General features: G+C 41.6%; 3 protein-coding genes across 3 annotated transcripts; 1 reads left to right on the forward strand and 2 right to left on the reverse strand.

Moving 5' to 3' along the window:
* Positions 1–6,040: 6,040 nt before the first annotated feature.
* Positions 6,041–10,437, reverse strand: LOC309702899 (lysophosphatidic acid receptor 6). Its single transcript, XM_082527533.1, has 2 exons — positions 10,380–10,437; positions 6,041–7,765 (listed from the first exon to the last, which is right to left on the reverse strand). The coding sequence occupies exon 2, from the start codon at positions 7,757–7,759 to the stop codon at positions 6,803–6,805; it is 957 nt and encodes a 318-aa protein (XP_082383659.1). The 5' UTR covers positions 7,760–7,765; positions 10,380–10,437; the 3' UTR covers positions 6,041–6,802.
* A 1,843-nt stretch (positions 10,438–12,280) lies between these two features.
* Positions 12,281–14,821, reverse strand: mblac1 (metallo-beta-lactamase domain containing 1). Its single transcript, XM_082527534.1, has 2 exons — positions 14,343–14,821; positions 12,281–12,889 (listed from the first exon to the last, which is right to left on the reverse strand). Exons 1-2 carry the CDS (start codon positions 14,760–14,762, stop codon positions 12,647–12,649), a joined length of 663 nt encoding a protein of 220 aa, XP_082383660.1. The 5' UTR covers positions 14,763–14,821; the 3' UTR covers positions 12,281–12,646.
* A 3,789-nt stretch (positions 14,822–18,610) lies between these two features.
* Positions 18,611–23,840, forward strand: mpdu1b (mannose-P-dolichol utilization defect 1b). The gene is made up of 7 exons (XM_082520285.1): positions 18,611–18,782; positions 20,650–20,715; positions 21,863–21,995; positions 22,112–22,197; positions 22,501–22,619; positions 22,936–23,046; positions 23,225–23,840. Exons 1-7 carry the CDS (start codon positions 18,656–18,658, stop codon positions 23,342–23,344), a joined length of 762 nt encoding a protein of 253 aa, XP_082376411.1. The 5' UTR covers positions 18,611–18,655; the 3' UTR covers positions 23,345–23,840.
* Positions 23,841–24,122: the final 282 nt, after the last annotated feature.

Genomic DNA, 24,122 nt, shown 5'->3' on the forward strand with positions numbered 1-24,122 from the left:
GACTTCTTGAAGTTTTTCAAGAAACTTTTCTTTCCAGGCTCTTTAGACTTCGATGACCTGGATGACTGAGAACCTTCACAGACATAATATGAAGGGATATTGATTCATCTATTTTGGGGAGCTGTTACGGTTCAGCGTGGGGGACTCAAGCGCAGGAAGCCAGAATCAGCTGTACACAAGAATTTATTTACAGAATCCACCAGGTGTATAAACAGGAAGTGCAGGGCAGTGCTATATACAACAAGGTGAGGGACGGCGCTCCAGGGAAATCCAAAGGGGTAGTCACTCGTTCTCCAATTCTCCACACACACACATGACCACAGGTCCACTCTCCACTCTCCACACACTGATTCACACGGGAAGGTATCCAGGAGTCCTGTAGACGAGGAAACGAGAATTAATTACAACGTTCACAATGTTAACTGAGCTGTAACTTTGACTCTCACTGACGGGTGGCAGACAACGATCCAGCGAAGACCAGCAGACTCCTTCTGGCTTAAATGCCGATCGCCTTGATGGGCATCAGGTGTGTTCCCCTTCCGTGGGCGTGAACCCACAGTGAGTTCTTCCCCGGCGACAGAGAGGAGGAGAGAGACAAAGATAGAAATGGCCGATCAACGTCCTGCTGACCCCCCAGGCCGTGACAGGAGCGTCCTATATATAACTTGGGAGTTCTGAGAAACTGTGCACACTTGATGGTGTTTTTCATTTAGACTTGATTAGGTTTAAATTTCTTTTTTATTATACATTTCATTTGTTGATATTCTAAAAATCTTTTCTTGTTGAACCCGTACTGTAGAACTAATCTGTCGAACAGAATAAAGTCTGTTCCTTCTAAAATATGTTCCAAGTATTTGATTCCTTTACGACTTCAATCTGTGAAGTTTATCATATTATTGTTTTGTAATATGTCCGGATTGTTCCAGATAGGTGTACGTTTGCATGGGATTCATGAAGACTGTTATTTTTAGAAACTCCCACCATGCTGTCAGAGAGGAGCTGATGTTGATGCTTTTAAAGCATTCATGTCGTTTGATGTTTGAGCTGATAAATGGTCAGAAATCTCCAGATTATTGCACAGTGCCTGTTCTACAAGGCTCATCTTAGTGGGCGTGTTTTAACCATCCGGAGATGAACTGAAGCCTGTTGGTTAAAAAGTAGTGTTGAAAGTTAGGCGGCTCTAGTCCTCCTTTATCCTTGGCCCTTTGTAGCATTTTTCAGCTGATACGTGCAGGTTTATATTTCCAAAGGAATTTAGAAATGTACGAATCCAGAGATCTGAACCAGGCAGCTGATGGTTCACTCGGGATCACATAAAATAATCAAACCACCATTTTTCTTGAAGCAATCCTTCCCATGAGTGATAGGGACAGAGACTTCCCTCGAGTCAGATTGTCTTCTACTTTCATTAAAAGTGGCATGTTGGTTAATTCAGTTAAATCTGCAAGCCTAGGAGAGTTAGCTCTTCTGTGTTGTGCCACTGGCTCAGCAAGAGGTTGTTTAGTTTCCCTGGAGTGTAAATCTTTGCAATCTTCCTGGCACTTCACAACGGTCCTGGTGATATGTTAAATAAGGAATTGTTGTGGAATTTGGTGATATAAATTAGACTTGTTTTGCGGTAAATCTTTTAGAACCTACCATCATATTAAACACTACAGCCAAAGAAACAAAAAAGTGCTCACAGATTATCCTAACAAAGGAAAATTAACTCAAAAAAGCCTTTTAAACAATCTTGTGTTTTTGGATTACAAATGAATTAATTTACGAGATGCACTGTAGGTACTGTGCATTGCCCAAGAATGTAAGTGTGCACATTGTTTTCATGATCAATAATATAAATTATTGATCATTTTGAAGTAGATGTTCTTCCTGATGTTCAATTTTACATGAATGTCTGCAAGAACTTTTCCCATCCTTTTGTTCAACCACTTGGAGTCACCAAAAGCTTATATTTTACACTGCATGATTTACACTGAGATGTACGCTTCATTGCCCAAGTGTACAAATAACTAACTAATATGTAAACCGTTTCACCATAACGTAGGAATGCTACTGTGTTTAGTAACGACTGTGTCGTCCATGTGGCCTCGGTCTCCACATCAACCAATTATTCAGATTGATTGACTGAGTATTTGCAGATATGTCCTTACAGCCTTTATTATAAAGAAGATGTGATTGTGAGCTTCTGATAAAGCTTCAAAGCCAGAAAGTATAATCCTAGAAAAAGTGAAAAAATGCTGTTCTTCTTTTTATTTTTAATGCATTTTGTTATTAATAGTTGTCCTACATTGTCACTGTAATACATCGAAATGACAAACACATCTGTACCATAGCTACAAAAATAAAAGCACTTATTGGTCAGGAATCGTCGCGTATCCACCACTAACTAAAGTAGTGATTTAGCAAACGCCTCCTTGCCTGAGACCCTCTGAGTATTTATACCTTTTCATTTGAAGGCTTGTGAAGTACTCTGCTCTCTGCTCTACTGATGTGTTATTATAGGGCTGATCCACCTCTGTGTGTCTTTAAATATTACATTATTATACTACTTTAAAACATAAGGGAAATGATCTGATGCCAATGTAAAACTGTACAGTTGTATGATGAAGAATAAAATAAAAGACATGGTTGATATTCCAGGTCCTAATGCTGGATGAAGTGTTCAGATTTTTAAAGTAGCATTCTCAGCTGAACCTTCCGATTGCTTTGATTCTAAATGTTGATTTTAAACTTAATTTGGTCCTCGCAAAGAAACAGCCACAGCGGCATGCTTTTCACAAGTAAAAATACAGTTTCTTTACACATTCAAGCATTTCAGTTTGAACAAGAGGAAGTTACAGCAAAACTAGAGCCTTTGCGTCTAAGGTCTGTTGTTTTTAGAGATCACACACATAGACAACCACACCACAGGAAGCCACAGACATGAACACAATTTCAACTTCTCATAAAGATCTGTCTGTTAAAGTTGTGCAGTCAAAGCAAAAGCAGACGGTTCAAGGTTCTTTATTTGTCACATGCATAGTTATACAAGTATAACACACAGTGAAATGTAGCCTGACACGCTCCTCGACATGTGCAAAAAAATGGGGGGGGGGGGGGGGGGATGTAGAGGAAGAACATTAATATATATATATATATATATATAGTATATACACATTGGGTGAATGTGCAGTAGTAGCAGCAAGCAGGTGAATTCTGTACATTAATATGAATGGACATCTGACTATTTTACAGGATAGACAATATAAACATATTTAAAATTAAAGGAATTGAAATGTACATTGTGCCTTGGTTTAGTATCTGGAAGAGTCCTGACTCAGTCAATTATAGATGATGTGAGAGGGCGGGTGTGTGTGTTTAGGGCCCGGATGGCTTGGGGATAGAAGCTCCTCTTGAGTCTCTCTGTCCTTGCCCGGAAGATGCGGAACCTTCTACCAGATTGCAGAAGTTGGAACAGTTTGTTGCCAGGATGGGACGGGTCCTTCAGTATCTGCGCTGCTCTAGTCCGGCATCTCCTGGTGTAGGTGTCCTGAAGCGGGGGGAGAGCAATCCTGCAGCAGCGTTCTGCTGTACGGATCACTCTCTGGAGAGCTTTTTGGTCCTTCACACAGCTGTTCCCGAACCACGATGTCATGTTCTGTGTGAGGATGCTCTCCACAGCGCCTGTATAGAAAATCCTGAGGATCTTTGGAGAGACCCTGAACTTCCTCAGTTGTCGTAGGTGATACAGGCGCTGCCTAGCCTTTTTGGTCTGGACCTGAATGTGGGCAGCCCATGTCAGGTCTGAGGAGATGTGGACACCAAGATACTTGAAGGACTGCACCCTCTCCACTGGAGCTCCATTGATGATAATGGGCTTGTAGTCTCTGTGCTGACCCCTTCTGAAGTCCACCACCAGCTCCTTGGTCTTGCTGACGTTCAGCTGGAGGTGGTTGTCCTGGCACCACGATGCCAGATTCTTCACTTCATCCATGTAGGCCGCCTCATCGTTGTTGGAGATGGCACCCAACACCACTGTGTCATCAGCAAACTTCACAATGGTGTTGGAGCCATGGGTGGCCACACAGTCAGAAACACCAAAGCTGTTCCTGCCCTTCAATTACAGAGCACACTGTTTTATTCACTTCAGCAAACAATTGTAATTACAAGAAAAACGCTGTGTAAATTCTTAAGTTGAATACTTTGTATGATGCTGAGGTATAATGACCTTTGAAGACACCGTCTGTATGAAGAAACATGCTGCAGGCACTGCTCAGGTGTGGCTTTGGCCCATTCTCCCACACATTCAAATCCTGAAGGTCCCGTGGCCCGTGCTATAACTCCCCATAGATTTGGATTCAGGGCAGCTGATTGGCTGGTACCAGTTTAGAGTTTCCTTGGCCGTGTGTTTGGCATCATTGTCTTGCTGAAACATGCACTCTTTGTTCATCCTCCTGGTAGATTTTTGTCAGGAATGTCTCAGTACATTATTCCATTCATGCAAATTCAGCTCCCAGAGTCCTCAGTGGAAGCTTCGGTAGTTTAGACATTCTTCTGTAACCAATGTCATCGTTATGTTTCGCAGCAATACGATTGCAACAGTCCTTAGACGCTCACTGGTTTTATATATCATGAAATGTCCATTGTGTGGCACATTGGTAATGACACAACGTTTTATTGGCCATCAATTAGGCCTGAACCAGCTGATAATAATCAGTACTAAGTGACAGGATTGCTTTCTAATTACTGACAGATTTCAGCTGATGTCATGACTTTCCATGTGATTTCCCTTTCTTCATGTGTTCGGTACTTTTTCCCCGCATCTTTTCTTATTGTTACACATCGATGGTTTGATTTCTTTAGATTTATCGCATAACTGCTGCATCTATTTCATGCATCATGCATTCATACATTTAGTCCAAAATGTGTTTATAGAAAGATTATTTGACTTTAAATTCACTTTATCACAATTCCAAGGCTGCTCAGCACCTAAGAAGCCACTGCTTTACAATGAAAAGCCAGGATAAAGTTTCCAACTTCCCAACAATCTTACTTTAGTGAGAACTCCCCAGTAAACTGATGGAACAAAATGTTTGGCCATAAAGGCTGAAATAAGCAAACTTGAAGCCTAAGAGGTCCAATTTTGATATTCCTTTGAAACTCCCACGATGAGGAACCTAATGAGGAGGATGATTGAAGGTTGTTATCATCATGTCCTCATCCAATCAGAATGCAAAATAAAACAGCCACCAGGTTGTTGTTTGTTTGTTTTTTTTAGTTTTGTGACCTTTTCAAAGTGGACAGACAACAATAAAGAGACAGGAGATAACAGCAGGGGACTTTTCATTTAGCGACTTGACACAGAGAATACAAGAATATCATTTCATTTATTCATTATACATGTTTTGGAGCTGCAATATGCTGGTGTACAGACAAGCTCTGTTTCAGAGATGGGCTTTTAACCAGACGCATTATCTACAGTTTCCAACAGCATTGCTTTCTGGTAAAAGAGTCCAGGTGCTGAACTTGCAAGATAAAGTTACAACATTCGATTTGTTGTGTCCAGTGTCCTGACTTTTTTGGAAACAGGTTTAGAAATGATGAAAGAATACAATCAAGTCTTGGCCCCTGTGCTATCCAACATAACAGAACATAGTAATAAATAATATGGTCTTCAGATGATGCACATACAATTTCAGGTGAACAACAAAATCAGACATCTTACATCGTATAATTATTTATTTAACAAAACGAAGCCAACACACAGAAGCAGTGTGTGAAAAATTAAATACAATATTACTGCTTCAGCGGGAGTCACGTAGCCGCTAGCTGCTAATAATCAGATAATCTGTTTATGTGCTTCTTATATAAATTTTTTAGTGCTGTCAGTGTTAATCTCTTTAAAATGATGTTAACGCCATGACCGCATTAATGCGGCAAATCTCAGTTAGCGAGTTAAGGTGGATCTCCCCGTGCGTGGGGCTGCACGGCATCAACGTGTTGACGAGCTAACCACGCTAACGCATTGATGCCATGCAGCTCTATGCACGGGGCGATCCACTTTAACTCGCGGAGATTTGCCGCATTAATGCGGACAGCACTAAAAAAATTTGGAACAGAATAAATGGACCCTTGCAGAGCAATAGCAATTCATGTTTACGTAGTTCAAACGTGTATAATAAAAGATATTATCTTCTACTTTTTTATAATAGAATATTATTTTATTGCATCTCCATGAGCTTTGTGCATTACATTGTTTGTTTTTAGAATCTGTTATTGCATGGTAAAAAAAAAAAAAAAAAAACCTTTATGACCATTGTGAAGACATAGTATATACAAGATTATGCAAGATGTGTTGTTGTGGAGAAACCACCGTACACTTCCCTGTGATGGCTTAGTATTGTGCAAGCATAATACGTGCCTTGGTGGTTGATGAAACAGTGTCTCTGGCTGCACTGTGCTGTGCTGCAGGTTTGATATTAAAACTAAAATTAATGCCAGTGAGTTAAGAACCTTTTGGAAGGACCCTCATTTAAACAACACCTCATAAATAAGACGTTAAAGGTTGAATAGCAATATAGAGAAAAGCAAAAGTCATTTCACAGTCTGCTTGTATTTCATCAAATGTGATGGAAAGAGCACAAAGGAGAAAAACAGAACTCGTGCTGGTGATGATGTTGGTGAGAACATAAACCAAAGACAGACAGATACAGACAACTGAGGAAAACATGCCCAGAATGCACCTTTCAGGATAACAGTGACCCATGGAGCTAAGTGGGACTAAGAGATCCTCCAACATCTTTCAGCTATTGTGAGCACTCAGCTATCTCTGCCCTGAACTCAGATTGTACAGGGGGAACATCTTTTGAACAGTGCCTATCACCATGTTCTTCCTGAAGGTATCTGTGGTGAAATAATACGCAATGGGGTTAAGCACTGTGTTTAGACAAGCCACCACCAGGCTGTAGCGGTATGCAGCCAACATGGGGTGCATACCGCTACAAGTTCTAGAGGTTATAGGCTCTCTGTGCAGGGAGAGGACAACTAGGGTAGCATGGTATGGAGAGAAACTGAATAGGAAAATAAGCAGACTTGTAGCAATCATCCTCCGGATCTTTCTGCTGTTCAGCAGATTTGTCTGAGCCACAGTGCTTTTTTGAACAGTATGAACCAATATCCAGGAGCATACTAGCATAATTGCTAAAGGGAGCCCAAACCCCAGAAATAAAGTGGAAAAAACTACTGCTGGTTGTGTGGCATAAACCGGTGGGTTATCAAAGCAATGTTTAGTAACATTTAAAGAAACATTTTCACGCTTGAGGATGTAGATTGGCACACTTGGACCAAAGGACAGTATCCACACTCCAAGACAAATCAACCATGACTTCTGTCTTGCTCTCTGAATTCTTGTAGACATAGGAAAGCTGACAGCGACACAGCGGTCAAAGCAAATACAAGCGAGGAATAAGATGCTCCCATACATGTTGGCCTTCAGGATCAAGCCAAGGCAATCACACAACACCAGAGGAATGCCTTCTAATCCAAGGTGGTAGTAGATTCTCACTGGCAATGTGAGGATGAGTAAAAAGTCCGCCACGGTCAGGTTGGTCATGTAGACAACTGTTGGGGATCTGGATTTGATTTGACAAAAAAAAAATACCAGAGCTATAACATTCAAAGTAAGACCCACGATGAAGATGAAGGAGTACAAGCACACGTGGATGATGTCGAAGTGGTTCGTACTGTCATTGGTGCAGGTAGTGGTGTTGCTGATGGACATCGTGACCTGTGAGAAAGCAGAAAAAATAATGCATGAAAAAAACAGGTTTGTTGCAGGTTTAAGTATCAAAGAACAATTCATGTTCAGCTCAGATGTCGTCAATCAAATAACTGTAACTTATGTCATGTCAACATAAAGCTTCTTTGATTACTACGGCAGCAATGTTACAAACTACTATCTCAGCTGGGAAACAGTCAAAGAAGCACACGCTGATCAGAACCATAAGTGAAGCAGCTCACTGAAGTGACTACACACAGTCACACACAGTTCTGAATTGGTGTAAGAAAGACAAACTGTCAGACTCCAACCTGATTCACCAAATCGAAACTGGACTTCAAACGAATCACAGTGAAGCTGGAATTACTGAAGCCGTCGTCAGGCCTAAGTCTTTGCAATATGTTAGTGATTAAAACAGACCTCGCCCTCGCACAGCTTCATACCACTGAAGGGACACTACAAGGATGATTGAGCTCTATCATTGGCTATTTGCTGGGTGGGCTGAAATCACATTCAGGTTACCCACAGAAGAGGCTCCGCAGTCAAAGCTTCTAGTACCAGTATTAGTAGCTCAGGAAGATAGGGTGGCAGAGGAGCCAATCACTGGCTTCAATGTGATTGAACACATGTTAGAGAGGGGAATAGAGCCGCCTCGTGCTGTGAAGGAGGATGTTAGCACAGTATTCTCCACTGACTGTAAGAAAGCGGAAGTCTTTTTAAAGGTGAGTTTGTTAGGAGCAACTCAGGCGGACCCCAGCAGCAGATCACAGTACGCATTTAGCTAGAGTGTAAATGACTTATCTACAGTGACAGAGTAACAATAACAGTTCTGGGATTGCAGGGATAACTGGCGGAGGACTTGAACGGTCTATGGGAAGAAAAGGGAGCAGAGATTACTGAGTGGACACTAGACTTGTAGTCAAGACCGCCTAAACCAAGACAATACCAAGACCACAAGGTATCGAGACCAAAACCAAGACCAAGACAAAGTCGAGACAAGACCAAGGCCACGTAAAAGTGGTCTCGAGACTGGTATCGAGACCAAGACAGGTCTTAAGACATCCAACTCTAGTGGACACAGAGAGAGGAAGACGAGGGTTGTGTGAGGTAATAGAGTTGGAGAGCTTATTTGTCACGAGTTTGGTAGAAGGCTCGGGCAGTGGTAGTGAGGAGCTGGGGGCTGAGGCGAGAAGAGTGCGTGCTGGTGGCAGCACAGGCAGATGGGCGTGGCCAGTTCCCCTTCTCCAGCACAGCAGCAGAAGGTAAGACAGCTATTGAGGGAGGAGATTGACATGTTTGCACCCAATGGTTTTTCTTACAGCACCTCCTTCTCAAAACTCCACCTCTCCTCTCCTGCCTGCTCACCCTCTCAGCCTCTCTGCATGACTCCGAGGAATTTGGACTCAGTGTATCCCTCTCATTTGAGTAAATTATGGTTGTGGAGAGATTACTCGAAAATGATGCATGGACTAATTCTCCTGTCTTCCTTCCCCCAGACCATATCTGTTCCTCGAGTCACAGTCCACTGGCTTCACTTAAACCCTCACCACCATATGGCCCAAGTGTGTGCATGTGTTTAACTGAGAACATGCAACTCAGTCCTGCTCTCTTGCCTGTTCTCGTCTAGGCCTTGCACTTGCACTTAGTCTGCATGCCTCCAGTTTAACCATTCATAACAGAACAGCACATCATGCTGCGTGTACGCACAGGAAATAAAAATCTGGAGTCTGGCAAAGCTGTTTCCACAGGGTGCAATCGTGGAAAAATAATCCCCCTCTGTGGAGTTTTTGCTACATAATCTGTAAAAGCTGTACTCAAAAGGCATTGTAGCTCCAACAGTACATACACAGTATAAACTTATTGCTTCACTAACACGTTATCAGGAAAGATAGCACTTTAAATGGCATATGTCCTTAAGTAGTTTGGGAGGACGAATGTAAAACAGTCTATCACATATGTTGCCATGCATATCCCCCAACCTACTCAAATATGTATGTGAGAAAAGAAATGAATGGACATGATGAAAAATTAGTCGTCCTATGTATTCTTTTGTTACAAGATCCCAAATCCACCATAAGAGCCTATTGCAGAGTACTTAAAAGTACTTCTAATGTTACCTTTCATAATTACACATCATACAAGTGCTCTGGGTTTACAGCTCATTCACTGTAACATTTCCATTTGGTTATAACAAATAGCTGAAAAGTCATTGGCTACCTGGAAGATTTTAGCTGAGAGCTTGTAAATGAAAATCCACGTTTGGCCAAATGTTGCGCTTTACTTTAGTTTACTGGGTTTTTGTTTTTTTGACAATTTGTAAAACATTTCACACCATGAAGACATGCAAAGGTACAACAGTATCTCTGTTTCTAAACATTATTTGTGTATGTTTGAAATAACATGAAATAGTCAGTGCATTTTCAAACCACTACATTTCTTTCAGTTTCATGTCGTTCACACAGACTAAGGTAAGGACAGGAAGATACACAAATAACATTCCCCACAATTTTCTGGTTTGGTTTTACCCTCTGTAGAGCTGAGTGACAAGTACTAAAATAGTGTTAAATAGTATAAAATAGTGTTTAAAGGTAATTTGTAAATGCGCTGATAGTGTGAGTTTTACCTGTTTGATGATTAAATTTATAAAGATCCAGTGGAAGCAGAAGAAGAGCACTTCTGTGGTGAGCTGATATCTTTGCCACAAGGCAGCTTCCTGTGCTGACATCGGTCAGCTTCTCTCTGCTCAGTTTTCACACGTGTGTGTGGTACGAATACTTTCTTTACATTTTCTGTACGTGTTATGGAAATGTATCCACACACAGTCTGTAGTTTGCTCTCATATTGTTATTGTTTGTGTAAACATAAACAAAATTAATTATGTTACAAATGTTATTGGGTCATCTCCAAGCAGATCTAAAAATCTTTGTATTAAAATAAAAATGACTATTTTCTAAATTCAAAGTCATGTGACAAAACAGACGAGGCTCGTTGTCTTTTTTAAGTTTTAGTTATTATTGACTGGCTTACAGGAATAATGCTGAGCTTGATTTACTTCTAGCTTGATGTTAAATTTACATCATATTTATATCTTAGAAGAGAGATCCCTCTAGAGGCGAGCAAATCACCCGGGTTCTGTTCATCTGGATGTTGGAGGAAACATCAGTGGAACAAACCTTTCTTCAGTCACAGCTGACAGGATGTTACCCCAACCTTCCCCAAACCCCAACTAACAGTGACCCTGAGAGGTCAAGTGGACTGCAACTTAAGAAAACAACAGCAAATAGAAAAAAGCTGCAAAAGAACACAAAACACAACGGAAATAGGAAAAAACACAAAACAAGCCCCAAAACTGGCATCGTTTTGGGGCTACATAGTTCTACAGTGGCAGAACTATGTAGATGTAAATGTGACTGAAGGAGCAGAACAAGTGTCAGGCTTAAAGAGTGTTTCAGTATTAGACATGCTGTGGCATATTAACATATTAATCTGTAGAGTTTAATTCGGCTCTCTCGTGTTTGTCAAATATTTTCACTATGTAAAAATAAATTTTTTAATTCAAGTTTCTTTTGTTTTTTCTCTTTTTCTGCTGTTTTTTTAAAATCGTCAAACACGTGACCTTTCATCACAGTCGGATATCAACCACACACAAAACTGCATGTCAGGATCCAGACTGGCTGGTCCTCCTCCTCCTATCAACCCTCCCACATATCTGACTTCCTGAGTGGGCCGTAGTTCTTCCCACAGTTCTTCAAATCAGTGAGGAAGAGCGCGACGGTGCGAACGACTGAGTCTGCAGACAGTTTATGTAGGAGGCTCGTCGCACACCCTCCTGTACACGCTGAGTCTGCAGAGTTCTGCTTTTCACCAAGTGTCCACATTTTCAAGTTTACAGATAAAATGTTCATGTTTGTGTTTTAGCTCTCATGGGTCCTCAGATGCAGCTAAAGGTGGGGCTTTAACAAATCACCCCTTCAAAGGAGTTCTCTTTAACTCATCGATCCTTGCTTCTTTGATATCGAGCCCTCTAAAGGTCAACAGCACTAAATGTTTAAAAAAGAAAATGTATTTTCTCATCACGAGCCCTAAATCAGCTGAGTCACATGTCACAGATGCACCTCCATGCATTTGTGTTGATAACACACTGATAACAAGCTGTGGGTCTGTGTGAGGGTACGTCGATGATTTTGATCTTTTCAGAGAAGAATTTGTCTTTGGGCTGTGGAAATGACTTTAACCAGACACGAGCAGATACATGTAGCTTCAGGCTCACCTGTTTGTTTAGCTGTATGTCCGAGACTAACTTCACATGTGGGACACAAAAGTTTGTTTCTTCGTCTTTAATCCATTACATCGTTTCAAAACCCAGCTCGTTTTGAATAGTCTTTATTAGATGACGCATTAATGATTACAGACAACGGAGTTTGGATTTCTTTGGAAGTTCAGGATCGGTTATAAACTTGCTGACCAACAGTGATAAAGAAACAATGGAGATTTCTTTGTGAACAAATGTTCTGTAGACACCAGTTTGATATTTGAGGCTTTAATAGTGGAACAATAAACATTTCCTGTCACTGACCTCATTTGTGTCGTGTGCTGATGTCAGTGGTTCCACCACAACTTTGCAGCTACATGTTGAAAAGTCCATACAAGTTTTATTATGAGTTCATTTAACATTAACCAGAGAATGTTTTTTCTCAGTCCACTGTGAAAGGTAAGCGAATTAAGGCAGAAATGTAGAAAATCCCACAGCAATTCACAGAAAACTACATTCAGTGTCACAGTGGTGTATGTGGAAGTTTGTCTTCCTGCCAGAAGTTCTTAACTTTGGCTTGAATGATCCGAGTCGAGCTCCTAGTATTCAGTAAAGTCCCTTCAATTCACAAGTTGGAGTCACTTGTTCCTGAGAACTCTGAATGGAAGTCCGTGTCCTGGTATGATCACGTCGGCAGTACGTAAGGCCTCCTGGCGGCTGACCTCGTGTACTGCAGCGTTCATACTTAGATCCCGCCAGCTGTTCTCGTCTGAGCAGCACTCAAACAGATCTCCTGCGATCAGCACGGTGCCTGCTGAGGTCCCCTTCACCTGCACGCTGATATCTTGTCCTGTGTGGCCTGGAGTGGGAACTATAGACACCTGTGGATGAAACAAGACTATTTAAAAACACTACATACATTTAGAAAAACCAACGAGATCACCAACTCTGCCACAGGACTCAAATTTTGAGATTATTGTTGAAATTATTTAATAGTTTTTCTTTATTTTTACTACTTTCTACATTGTAGATACAAACTGAAGACGTCACCTATATGAAGCAAGATATATGGGATTATGTAGTAAAGACAAAAGTGATAAATATGTTTTATATTTTAAGTTCCACCCTTTGCTTTGTTGGCAGCGCTGCAAACCCTCGGCCTTCTCTCAGTGAGCTTCATGATGGGGTCACCTGACGTGTTTCCCCTCACAGGTGAGCCTGTCAGGGCTCATTTGTGGAATTTCTTGCCTTCTTAATGAGGTTGGGACCATCAGGTGTGTTGTGCAGCAGTCAGGTTGGTGCACAGCTGGCAGCCATATTTGACGACTGTTAGAATTCATATTATGGCAAGAACCAATCAGCTGAGAGAAACAACAGCCCATCATTACTTTAAGAACTGAAGGTCAGTCAGGCTGTAAAACTGCTAAAACTTTGAATGTGTCCCCAAGTGCTGTCACAAAAACCATCAAGACCACGATGAAACTGTCTCACATGAGGACGCCCCAGGAAAGGAAGAGCAGGAGTCCCCTCTGCTGCTGAGGATTCATCCGAGTCACCAGCCTCAGAAATCACAAGTTAACAGCAGCTCAGATCAGAGCCCAGATAGATGCCACACAGAGCTCCAGTAGCAGACACATCTCTACATGTTCAGAGGAGACTGTGTGGATCAGGCCTTTATGGTCAAACAGCTGCTGAGAAACACAAGGAGTGGACATTAGACCAGAGGACATCTGTGCTTTGGTCTGATGGGTCCTGGCCTCCACAGTCACCTGACCTAAACCCAGTGTGGATGGTTTGGGATGAGATGGAGCTCAGAGTGAAGGCAAAGGACCAACAAGTGCTCAGCATCTCTGGGAACTCCTTCAAGACTGTTGGAAACCGTTTCAGGAGACGACCTCATGAAGCTCATGGAGAGAACGCCAAGAGTGAGCAAAGCAGGACTCAAAGCAAAGGCTGTTTGGAAGAATCTGAAATATCAAACATGTTGGAAGAATCTGAAATATCAAACATGTCCTGAGTTATTTCACACTTTTCTTGTTTACTACAGAATTTCATGTGTTTATTCATAGTTCTGATGCCTTCAGCGAGAATTAATGTAATCCGAATGAGAATACTTTATTAATCCCTAAGGTAATTATGTAAATGTAAATAGTGTAATAGTTCATTACTGCGTAAATAGTAATGACAACTGGTACACACACACACAGTCCGTGTTTGCATCGCGGTGGTTTCAGTGTGTTGTATTCCAGCTAAATGAAGATCAAAATAAGAAATAAATCTCTCGGTTCAACCTTTAAATTTCAGTGTGTGTTGTGACAAAAATGAAAAACTCACATGTTCATCAACGGTGTAAGTCTGTCCCTCTGCCAGCTCGCTGGGACTGTATCTGTCCCCTTCACTGACGTCATATCCTACAATCATCTTTGCAGTTGGGAAAAGACTCAGATTTCCAATGTGGTCTGAGTGTCCGTGGGTGCCCACGACCAACTCAATGTTTTCTGGGTCCAAACCTCTCTTTTTTAAGGTCGTCAGAAGGAAGTCCCGGTCCCACGGCCCCCCAGTGTCGACCAGGATATTCTTCAGTCCCGTTATCAGAGTGATGGTCCCGTCGGCTCTGAAGTTCCCGTCAGTCTCCGGACAACAATATCCGGGTTTCAGGACGGACACGGAATACGCCTGACCGCAGAAATCCAACTCCGTCTCTGACAGAGGGACTTTCTTAAGGGAACAACATCCACCAGAGGTTACCTCCATCACTGCAGTTACGGAAGTGGTGTGGAGCGTTTCTTCTTCTTCCTGAAAAAGCGGAATAAACAGAGAAGTCTGCTGCCCTCTAATGGTTGTTATCTGTTACTGCGGGTTTAAACCGACGACTGAAAGCATCTTTTATATAGTCATTGGGTTGGAGCAAAGCACGAAGGAGTATTAGGGCTTTATTCAGAAAAATATATTATTGATCAGTTTGAGAATAAAGCTGAAATAATACTCTGGACTTTAAAAAAAGTCTGTGGTGATTATCGGCCTCTGCAAAACGCCTTCTGTAGATGAGTTAATGAGATCATACTTCAGAGTCAGTTTTAGTCATAGGAAATGATTTCTCTTTCAGCACAAACACAGTGTGGTGATAAGAATAAGGACAATGAAGAGATGGAAGTGAAAGCAGGAAATGAAATGGCTGGAAATAAGACAGATGCCAGCATACAGATAGTTACACCCTCGTGAAAAAAGACGATGTATGTTGTTTCACAAGACACAGTAAGACAGCTGGTCAAGTGGTCTGTGTAGGTTCACCATCATCTAGGTCATGGGAATCTAGAGTTTAGAAATAAGAGCAACTGGACTTCTTAAGTTTCCTGAAGACGTGTCACTTCATATCCGAGAAGCCTGGAACTGAAGAAGCTTGTCTGAGGCCCCAGTCTGCCAGTTCTTCGACTTCCACCTCAAGCAAAGCTTCAGTTGCATTACAAGGGAAGCTGAAGCTCATGGTTCTCCTCCAATTTTCTCAAACTTAACAGTAATAAAACTGAAGTTTTATTACGTCCTGGATTGATTACTGTAATTCCCTCCTGTTTGGTCTTCCTGAAAGGTCCCTTCATAAACTCCAACTTCTTCAAAGTTCTGCAGCTCGGGTCATAACTTGCACTCCGTGAAGAGCTCATATTACCCCAGCTCTTCAGCAGCTTCACTGGTTGCCCATAGAAGCCAGGATAAATTTTAAAATCTTATTTCTCACGTACAAGTGTATCCATAAATCTGCTCCTTCATATTTGTGTGACCTGCTCCACTGTTTCCCGCCCTCTCAGATCCTCATCTGCTATTCATCTTACTGTTCCGTCCGCGGGTCTCATCACTGTGGGTCACAGAGCTTTCAGTGAGCTTTCAGTCGCTCGGCTCTGGAACTCTCTTCCTCCAGCCATAAGAAATATTGACTCCCTTTCTGTGTTTAAGTCACAGCTCAAAACACATCTGTTCAAACTGGTTTATTCACTTTAGTGCTGATTTTATCTGTTGTCAAGTTCTGTTTTGCAATTTTAACTTATTTTATGTATTTTATGACTATTGTTCCTTTTATTAATTTTGTTCTTTGTAAGGTGACTTTGGGTTTCTCGTAGATCTCTTAGGACTGTCCTGGCTGACATGTGTCTGCAACGTTGAGGTTGGGGTGGCCTCTAGATGGGCAAACTGAAGTGATGGTTCCCCTGATTAAGAAGGGGCCTGTAGGATGTGGCTCCAACTATTGAGGGATTATACTCCCCAATAAAGTCTATCCCAGGGTAATGAAGAGAGAGTTTATCTGTTAGTTGAACCTTGGATTCAGGAGGACACATGTGGTTTTCATCCTGGTCATTGAAACACTGGACCAGCTCGTTATCCTCTCAAGGATATTCGGGGGGGTGTGGGAGGTTGCCCAACCAGTCTACACGTGTTTTTAAGGAGAAGGCATCTAACCAGGTATCTCAGGGTATCCTCTGGGTGCTTTTGGAGTATGAGGTGTCTGGCCTGTTGTTAGGGGCCATTCAATCCCTGTACAACCATAAAGCTTGGTTTGTATTGCCAGCAGTAAGTTCAACTAGCTTCCAGTAGGTGTTGGACTGTGTCTTTGTTACCCTTTATCAGCAGTTTTAGTCATAGCTTTTATGGACAGAATAGCTAAGTGTAGACAGATGATGGAGCAAACTAACCAAAAAACAAGTTAAACATAAAGGAAATCGCACAGAAAGAACAATATAGTGTCCACAGCTCCACCACAGAGTAACACAGTGAAACATTAGGTCCCTGTTAGTATACAAATTAATGATGAATTAATATATTGATTGACTCTGTCTTACAGAAACATAAAGGTTATGATTATGTTAGTTTAAGCACCACCCCGACCCATACTAACTATCTGAATACTTGCCGCACAGGCTGAAGCGAGGAAATGGCAGCAATCACCCCCTGTAGCATAGCAACCAAAGACACAGACAGTGTTTCAATTCGTTTCAAAGCCTGACGCTTGTCTACCCTGGAAAACTCAAACACGGTTTTATTTGTGTTCACTTGGCCCATACTCTGAGCTTCTATCTGATCTCTCTGACTTTTTGTCTTATTTCATGTTTTCTAAAAGGAAACTCATCTGTTACTATGCTAAATAAGTGAAGCTCATCTATTTGTTAATTCTAGCTTCCTTTCCATATGAAAGTGGCGATCATAACGGATCTCAGAACACCAAAAGCCCTCAGAGAGAAAGACGACTACACTTTGTAATGAGACTAAATACAGCTTTCAGCAACAATAGCTAACTGCAGCCACAAGATGGTAGTAATGGAAAGGCTGGATGCACATATTAACAGACAGGAGCTTTATGATCAAATCTGTTTCAGCTGCTCCTGACTTTTTCTCCTCACTTTTTTCTTTGACTTTCACTCAGTATTTTAGAGTATTCATTTGTTTCAATAGCTTTCTTTTCAAAAACCAAGACATAATTTTCGTAAGGCTTAATAAAGTTTTCTGATTCTGAAAGGACAGAGATTGGTCTAAATCTTAAATTATGTTTTAGATTTGACAAACTGCTTCCCTTGCTTGTCCTAATGGAATCCCACTGGTAGGACTGCTTTCTTCCATTTGCGCAACATCTCTAAAATTAGAAATATCCTGTCTCAGAGTGACACTGAAAAACTAGTTCATGCATTTATTACTTCCAGGCTGGACGACTGTAATTCATTATTATCAGGATGTCCTAAAAACTCCCTGAAAAGCCTTCAGCTAATCCAAAATGCTGCAGCAAGAGTCCTGACAGGGACTAGAAAGAGTGTGTGTATTTTGCCCATAATGGCTTCTCTTCATTGGCTCCCTGTTAGGTCCAGAATCAAATGTATAATCATTCTCATCACACACAATGTCTTCAGGCCCCTGCTGCTTTACTTGTGGTTTAACTACATAGAGTATTTAAAAGTAGAATGGGAGGCAGAGCCTTCAGCTCAGACACAGACACCGTCTCTACTATTAGAATTGCACTTAAAAATTTCCTTATTAAAAAATGCATAGTTAGGGCTGGATAAGATGACCCTGAATCCTGTCTTGGTTATACTACAAAAGGTTTAGTCTTTCTTCTTCACGTACTTTTTTCACTCACTGTGTGTTTATACACCACTCTGCATTTATTTATTAGTTGATCTCTGGCTTTCTCTCCTCATCCCCAAACGATCGTGCCAGATGGCCAACCTGATGTCTCAGCCTGATTCTGTCAGAGATTTCTTCCTGTTCTTCCCACTGTCACCAAGCGTCAGGCTTAGTTCTTGTGAACTATGGCTATAGAAATTGAATTGAAATAGTAATCGACCTAAAACCATAATAAGTGTGATTTACTTTAATTCCACTGTAATAATGCGGTGAATTTGATTGCTATCCGATCCCTTACAGTTAGTTACAGCTCCATCGTTTGTAAAAGACACTTTTTCAGCTTCTAGAAATGTTGTTTTTATCTTTTAGGTGGTACCTGTGTAACTGATATATATGTAAGAAATTAACTAAACACGTACTGTAATGTTACATGATGGAGTCGAGCACTTTATGACAGCACACTGTTAGCGGAACACTTGTGGTGTCATTTGAACCGGTGGGATCTTGTTTCTGTTACACATTAACGGCGACGTCACATCTTGACAATGGCGGAAGAAGCCGTTGTTGTTGAGGGTTTGTCTTTCATGGATCCTTTCAAAGGGCTTCTGTTGACATATTTTATGCCAGAATCATGCTACGACGAGTTCTTCCTCAAGTTCAACTTTCTAGACGGTAAGAGGCTCGTCGTAGTTTGACAAGCGCAGTTTATTCCCGGAAAGTGTAACTCTGAGGGTCTGATGACAGGACACGAGCGACGTTTCCACGTTAGGTGTAAATAAAGTGAGAGTCATGTGGTGTCGGAACGCTTAGTTAGAATGTAACGATATTTGAATACAGCTGCATGCAAACAATGAGGGAGCTCGTTTGAACCAGCAGTCTGCTACAAAGTAACGACACGAATGTACCTGAACACGGGTTCGACACGACTGGCAACACCGTGTCAGTTCCACTCTGTTACTCCAACTACGAACTACAAAGTCAGGAAAACAGCAAACAGGAAAAAGTTATTGGAGGAATATTTGTGTTTTTATTCTCTCAATTTATTTCAAAAAGTTCATTTTCAAAAATCAGGTGAAGGAAATGTCTTTAAAGTTGATTCACAGATTTAAGTCACGATGTCATTTACTGTAGAAACGTCGTTTTGTTAGCTCTGATTATTCTACCTTTTCTCTTATTAATCACATGCTGATTTTTGCCAAGTTCATTATTCACAAATGTAGGTTTACAAGCAGATGGCTTCATTTTCGTGAGATTATAAAAGAATTGTAGCAAATGTCTCCGTGATTTCTTTTTCACAAAATCGAAACGCTGGCAGTTCCAATCTCTGTAATGTTGAAGTAAACTTAGTGTAATCCTGTTTGCCGTGTGTTCTGTTTCACTGGAGTTAGAAGTGAATCTTATTGAGAGAGGAAAATGTATTTACGACACAGACTGTGGTACAGAGTTATTATAATTGAATATTTAAATTAGTTTTTGTTCTTGTTCACTTTGGGGGCCTCAGGATCTGATCTTTGGTTTTTGCGGGCGATGCGGTTCTTTTAGCTTCTTGGGATCATGACCTCCAGCTTGCACTGGAGCTGTCTGTGGAGAAGAGAATTAGCGCCTCCATGTCAAAGACCATGGTTCCCAGACAGAAAAGGGTGGCGAGCCCACTCTGAATCTGGGATAGGTTACTGCCTGAAATACAGAAGTTCTCGGGGTCGTGTTCCTGAGCGAGGGGAACACCGGATTGGGGCGGTATCTGGAGCGATGCGGACGCAGTTTGTTGAGGTGAAGAGAGAGCTGAGTATGAGAGCAAGGCTGTCGATTTAGCGGTCTATATTCCTACCTCACCTGTGGAACAAGCTCTGAGTAGTGACTAAAGAGGTTACGGCTACAAGTGCCAAGAGATGAGTTTCATTCAAAGAGCGGCTGGGCTCTCCCTTACAGAAATGGTGAGCTTGGTCATTGAAGAGGGACAGAGTAGAGCCATAGCTCCTCCACATTGAAAGGAGCCAGCGGAGGCATCCACTAGGATGAATCCTGGACACCAGCTAGGTGACGTGTTCCAGCTATGTCCTACCTCCTGCCTGGCCTCAGTCAGACTTGCAACCTGAGCCCAGATACACAGCAGAAAAATTACTCTATAATTTCCTTCAGGATTAATAAAGTATTTCTGATTCTGATGGATGCTTTGAACCGAGTTGAGTTGTTTCCTTTTCGGTTAGTTTCCAAAATAGTTTTTCTGGTTTTAGTTTAGGCTTTATTACTAAATATGAAATTAAAGATGCCTAAATGTTTGTTCACTAATAGGTTCAGTTAACTTTAATATCCCTGCTGTAGAAACAAAGGCTTGTTTGTTTGGTTTGTTTTGCAACTTTACGATTTTTATTCAAAATCAGTTTAACAGTGCAGTGATTTTTTTTTCTTCACTTAACTGTTTTCCTTTACTTTGACAATTATAAAAATAATTATAAAATAATAATAAATAATGAATGTATTGCTGCAGACATTACATTCCAAAGGTCCTGATAATCATTCAGCCTGTGTTTTCTTCCAGTGCCATGTCTGAAGATTGTACTGAGCAAAGGCCTGGGGATCGGCATCATACTGGGATCAGTGATGGGTAAAATGCTTCCTCCACCTCTCTTTGTACCTGCTGTTATCTGAATTGCTGCCTTAGTCAATCAAGAGATAGAATATATTGTTTGGCTTATTTGTTTTTAATTATAAATAAACATCAATTTCATTTAATTTTAGTGAAATAATTAATTATAGTCATATATCCTATATAGCATAGGCCCATATTTGCCTCAAGGTGCTTTATATCATGAGGTAAAGGAAGGTTGGAGATTGGCCTATAATTAGCTAAGACTGCTGGGTCTAGAGATGCTTTTTGAGTAAAGGTTTATCTACAGCCAGCTTGTGAGAAGACGTCAGGAACAGTAAGATGAATAGCAGATGAGGAGTTTATGAAGGGACCTTTCAGACCAATAATAAATAAAATAATTAATAAGCAATTGGAGCTAAAAAGAAATCATGGGATCACTTTATGGACCAAAATGTAACAGCTGAACACAGTCGTGGCTTCTTTCTGCAACAGAAATCAAATCTTCTCCCGTATCTGTAGCAGAAGTTCCCATGAATGTGGGAATTTATGGTTGCTTTGCTTTCAGTCTTCTGTCCAGTTCAAACCAGCTCGATGGGGTTTCAGTCTGGAGGCTGTGATGGACACTCCGTGTTTCCAAGCTCTCCATCTTGTTCTTTTTTTTCAGACCTGCATGTATAAGTGTTGTGATCTTCTGTCTCTCTTTCATTGTTAATCGCCTTTTCCTCACATCACTCTACTTTCTGCAGTACAGCACTGTTCAGCTGATGCTGACGAGGCTTTGGTACCACAGTGTGTCCAGCACTGCTTACTGCAGACAGAGGGGGCTGGAGCTGTAGGAGCAGCAGCTTCTGCACTGCTGCAGAGCAGCTTCAAACTGTTAGCCCATGTTGTCCCTGAAAAAGGGCTTTTTGTATCATTGTGAATGAGCATTATGTTGTTTAACCTCTGACAGTTCAACACTTTGTACCATTTCAAGCTCTTGACTGGTAGTGTATACACTGTATACAAATCCAAAACCCATTGTTTGCTTCAGTAAATCGCTGCACCCATCTTCCACCTATTTTCCTTGACAATATAAAGAGGCGAGGGGCGGTGCAGGACTTCTGTACGGTACTGTGTGTTAAATTATTTTACAACTTTTTCCCCAATTGTTTTTTAACAGTGAAGCTTCCTCAGATCTTAAAGCTTCTTGGAGCGAAGAGCGCTGAGGGGCTGAGCTTCAAGTCTGTGCTGCTGGAGCTGTTGGCGATCACAGGGACAATGGCTTACAGTGTTGCCAACAACTTCCCTTTCAGGTTGGACCATGTTTGGTTGAAGTAGAAATGGACACAAGGTGCTCTGAATTCTGCATGTTATTGTAATCAGTGTTTATTAAGGGTCCAGGTTTTCTTTATGCCGTATGTCACTGCAGTTCCTGGGGTGAGGCTCTTTTCCTCATGCTGCAAACAGTCACCATTGGCTTCCTCATTCAGCATTATGGAAAAAGAACCAGCACAGGTAAGACTTCATGCAAACTGAACTGTTACCAGAACTGCTTCGGTCGTTGTAGAATTTTGTGAAGCTTATAGTCGCCTCGAGCATGTATTCATGTGGCGTATAACTGCGACCAATGGTTTGACTTCTCCCCTTGATGTTATTAAATACCAAAATATACATGAAAAAGACATTTTACATCTCACAGCTAGTCTTAACTGAACGGATACCTTTTTGTTTGTTTGTTTTTGTGGCGGAAACGTGCTTCCACATGAGACGAATCATTCAGTTTAACATTGTTACATCGACATGTTGCTTCCCTTGCAGGTCTCCTATTCATGGTTATATACTTTATCCTGCTGGTCCTGCTGCTGTCTCCAGTGACTCCTATGTCAGTGGTTACCTCCTTGCAGGCCTTCAACATGCCGGCGATCATCATTGGGAGGGTAGGCCTGCACACGTCACACGCGTGGTTTTAAATCATCTGTAGCTTTTTTCAGACGTTGTCTTTTCAGGCATTCCTGTAACACAGTACAGTGCATCCAGACAGACTGACAGTACTCAGAGTGATTAGCTTGTAATACATTTTCAAGACCTCATTGTGTGTATGATATGTCAGCTAACACGTGTCATCAGATGAATCCATCTTTACAGTTACACCGACAGTGTCCACTAACAACATGCAGATAGAAGAACGTGTCAGCCTCCACAAACAAACGCTCGAGCTTGAGTAACACGTGATAATCTGTCCGGTTCTCTCAGCTCATCCAGGCATCCACCAACTACGCTAACGGTCACACCGGCCAGCTCTCCGCCGTGTCTGTTTTCCTGCTGTTCGCTGGGTCCCTCGCACGCATCTTTACCTCAGTACAGGTGAGACGATTAAAATACAATGCACACCTCCGTGTCTTTGCCCTGGTTTGAGCAGTTTTTACGGGGACCATTCCTCATCAGAGCGTTAGCTCTTTATTGAACTAAGATCTCATTATAGAGGACATGGTTCACATTCTGCAAAAAGTAAATTATTGAGCTTTATGCTGTCTTTTTACAGGAAACTGGAGACTCACTGATGGCGCTCACCTACGTCATATCCTCAACCTGTAACGGCATTATTACTCTGCAGGTTCTTTACTACTGGAACAGTTCACCTCAGAAGAAAAAAGAGGATTAGACAAATAACCGTCACTAAACGTGGATAACAGAGAGCCATCTACATGTTCGTTAGACACTATGTGTGTCTTTAAACTTGGAAGACCAAACTTACACATGAAATGTTTGTACAAAGCCTTTGGGACACATGGTATTATAGATGTGCACCTGACTGACGTACAGGTGAAATTGTAACAAGCCAGGCTGATCATTCAGCTTTTATGATGAACAGCTTTGGTGGTGGGGTTAAATTATGGGTCGAGCTGCTGCTCTAGTCCTCTCCCTCCCTGCACTGTCCTTACATTCCTTTTGATGCAGTTTCCCTGATTGTGGTTCACACTGGTTTTAATCATCACAGGGTTAAATCTGTAGGCCCTGTGGAGGAAACACAACGAGTAACCATTGCACATTTGTTTATCATATATATTCCACTGACTTGTATTGTAACAGCAGCGAGCGACACAACATATCCTTATATTGAATTTCTCTTCAGCTGAAATAAAATATTGTGATTCTAAGTTGGAGGTTTACAGTTTTTCTTTTCTGCATCATCACATAAAGAGTGTGTGTGTGCGTGTGTGTACGTGTGCGTGTGTGTGCGCGTGTGTGTGCGCGCGCGCGTGTGTGTGTTCCTGTCTAGCTATCTTTGTGAGGACCGAAATCTGCATTCTACTATAGTTGTGAGAACCAACAGGCACTTGTGAGGACGCACTCACCGGTCCTCACAAGTGTGAAGCCATTTTGAGGCTCAAAATGTGGTTTTAGTGTCAGGGTTACAATTAGGTTATGGTCAGGTTTAG

The sequence above is a fragment of the Aulonocara stuartgranti genome (genome assembly GCF_965226115.1).
Source record: "Aulonocara stuartgranti genome assembly, chromosome: 3".
Classification (NCBI taxonomy): domain Eukaryota; kingdom Metazoa; phylum Chordata; class Actinopteri; order Cichliformes; family Cichlidae; genus Aulonocara; species Aulonocara stuartgranti.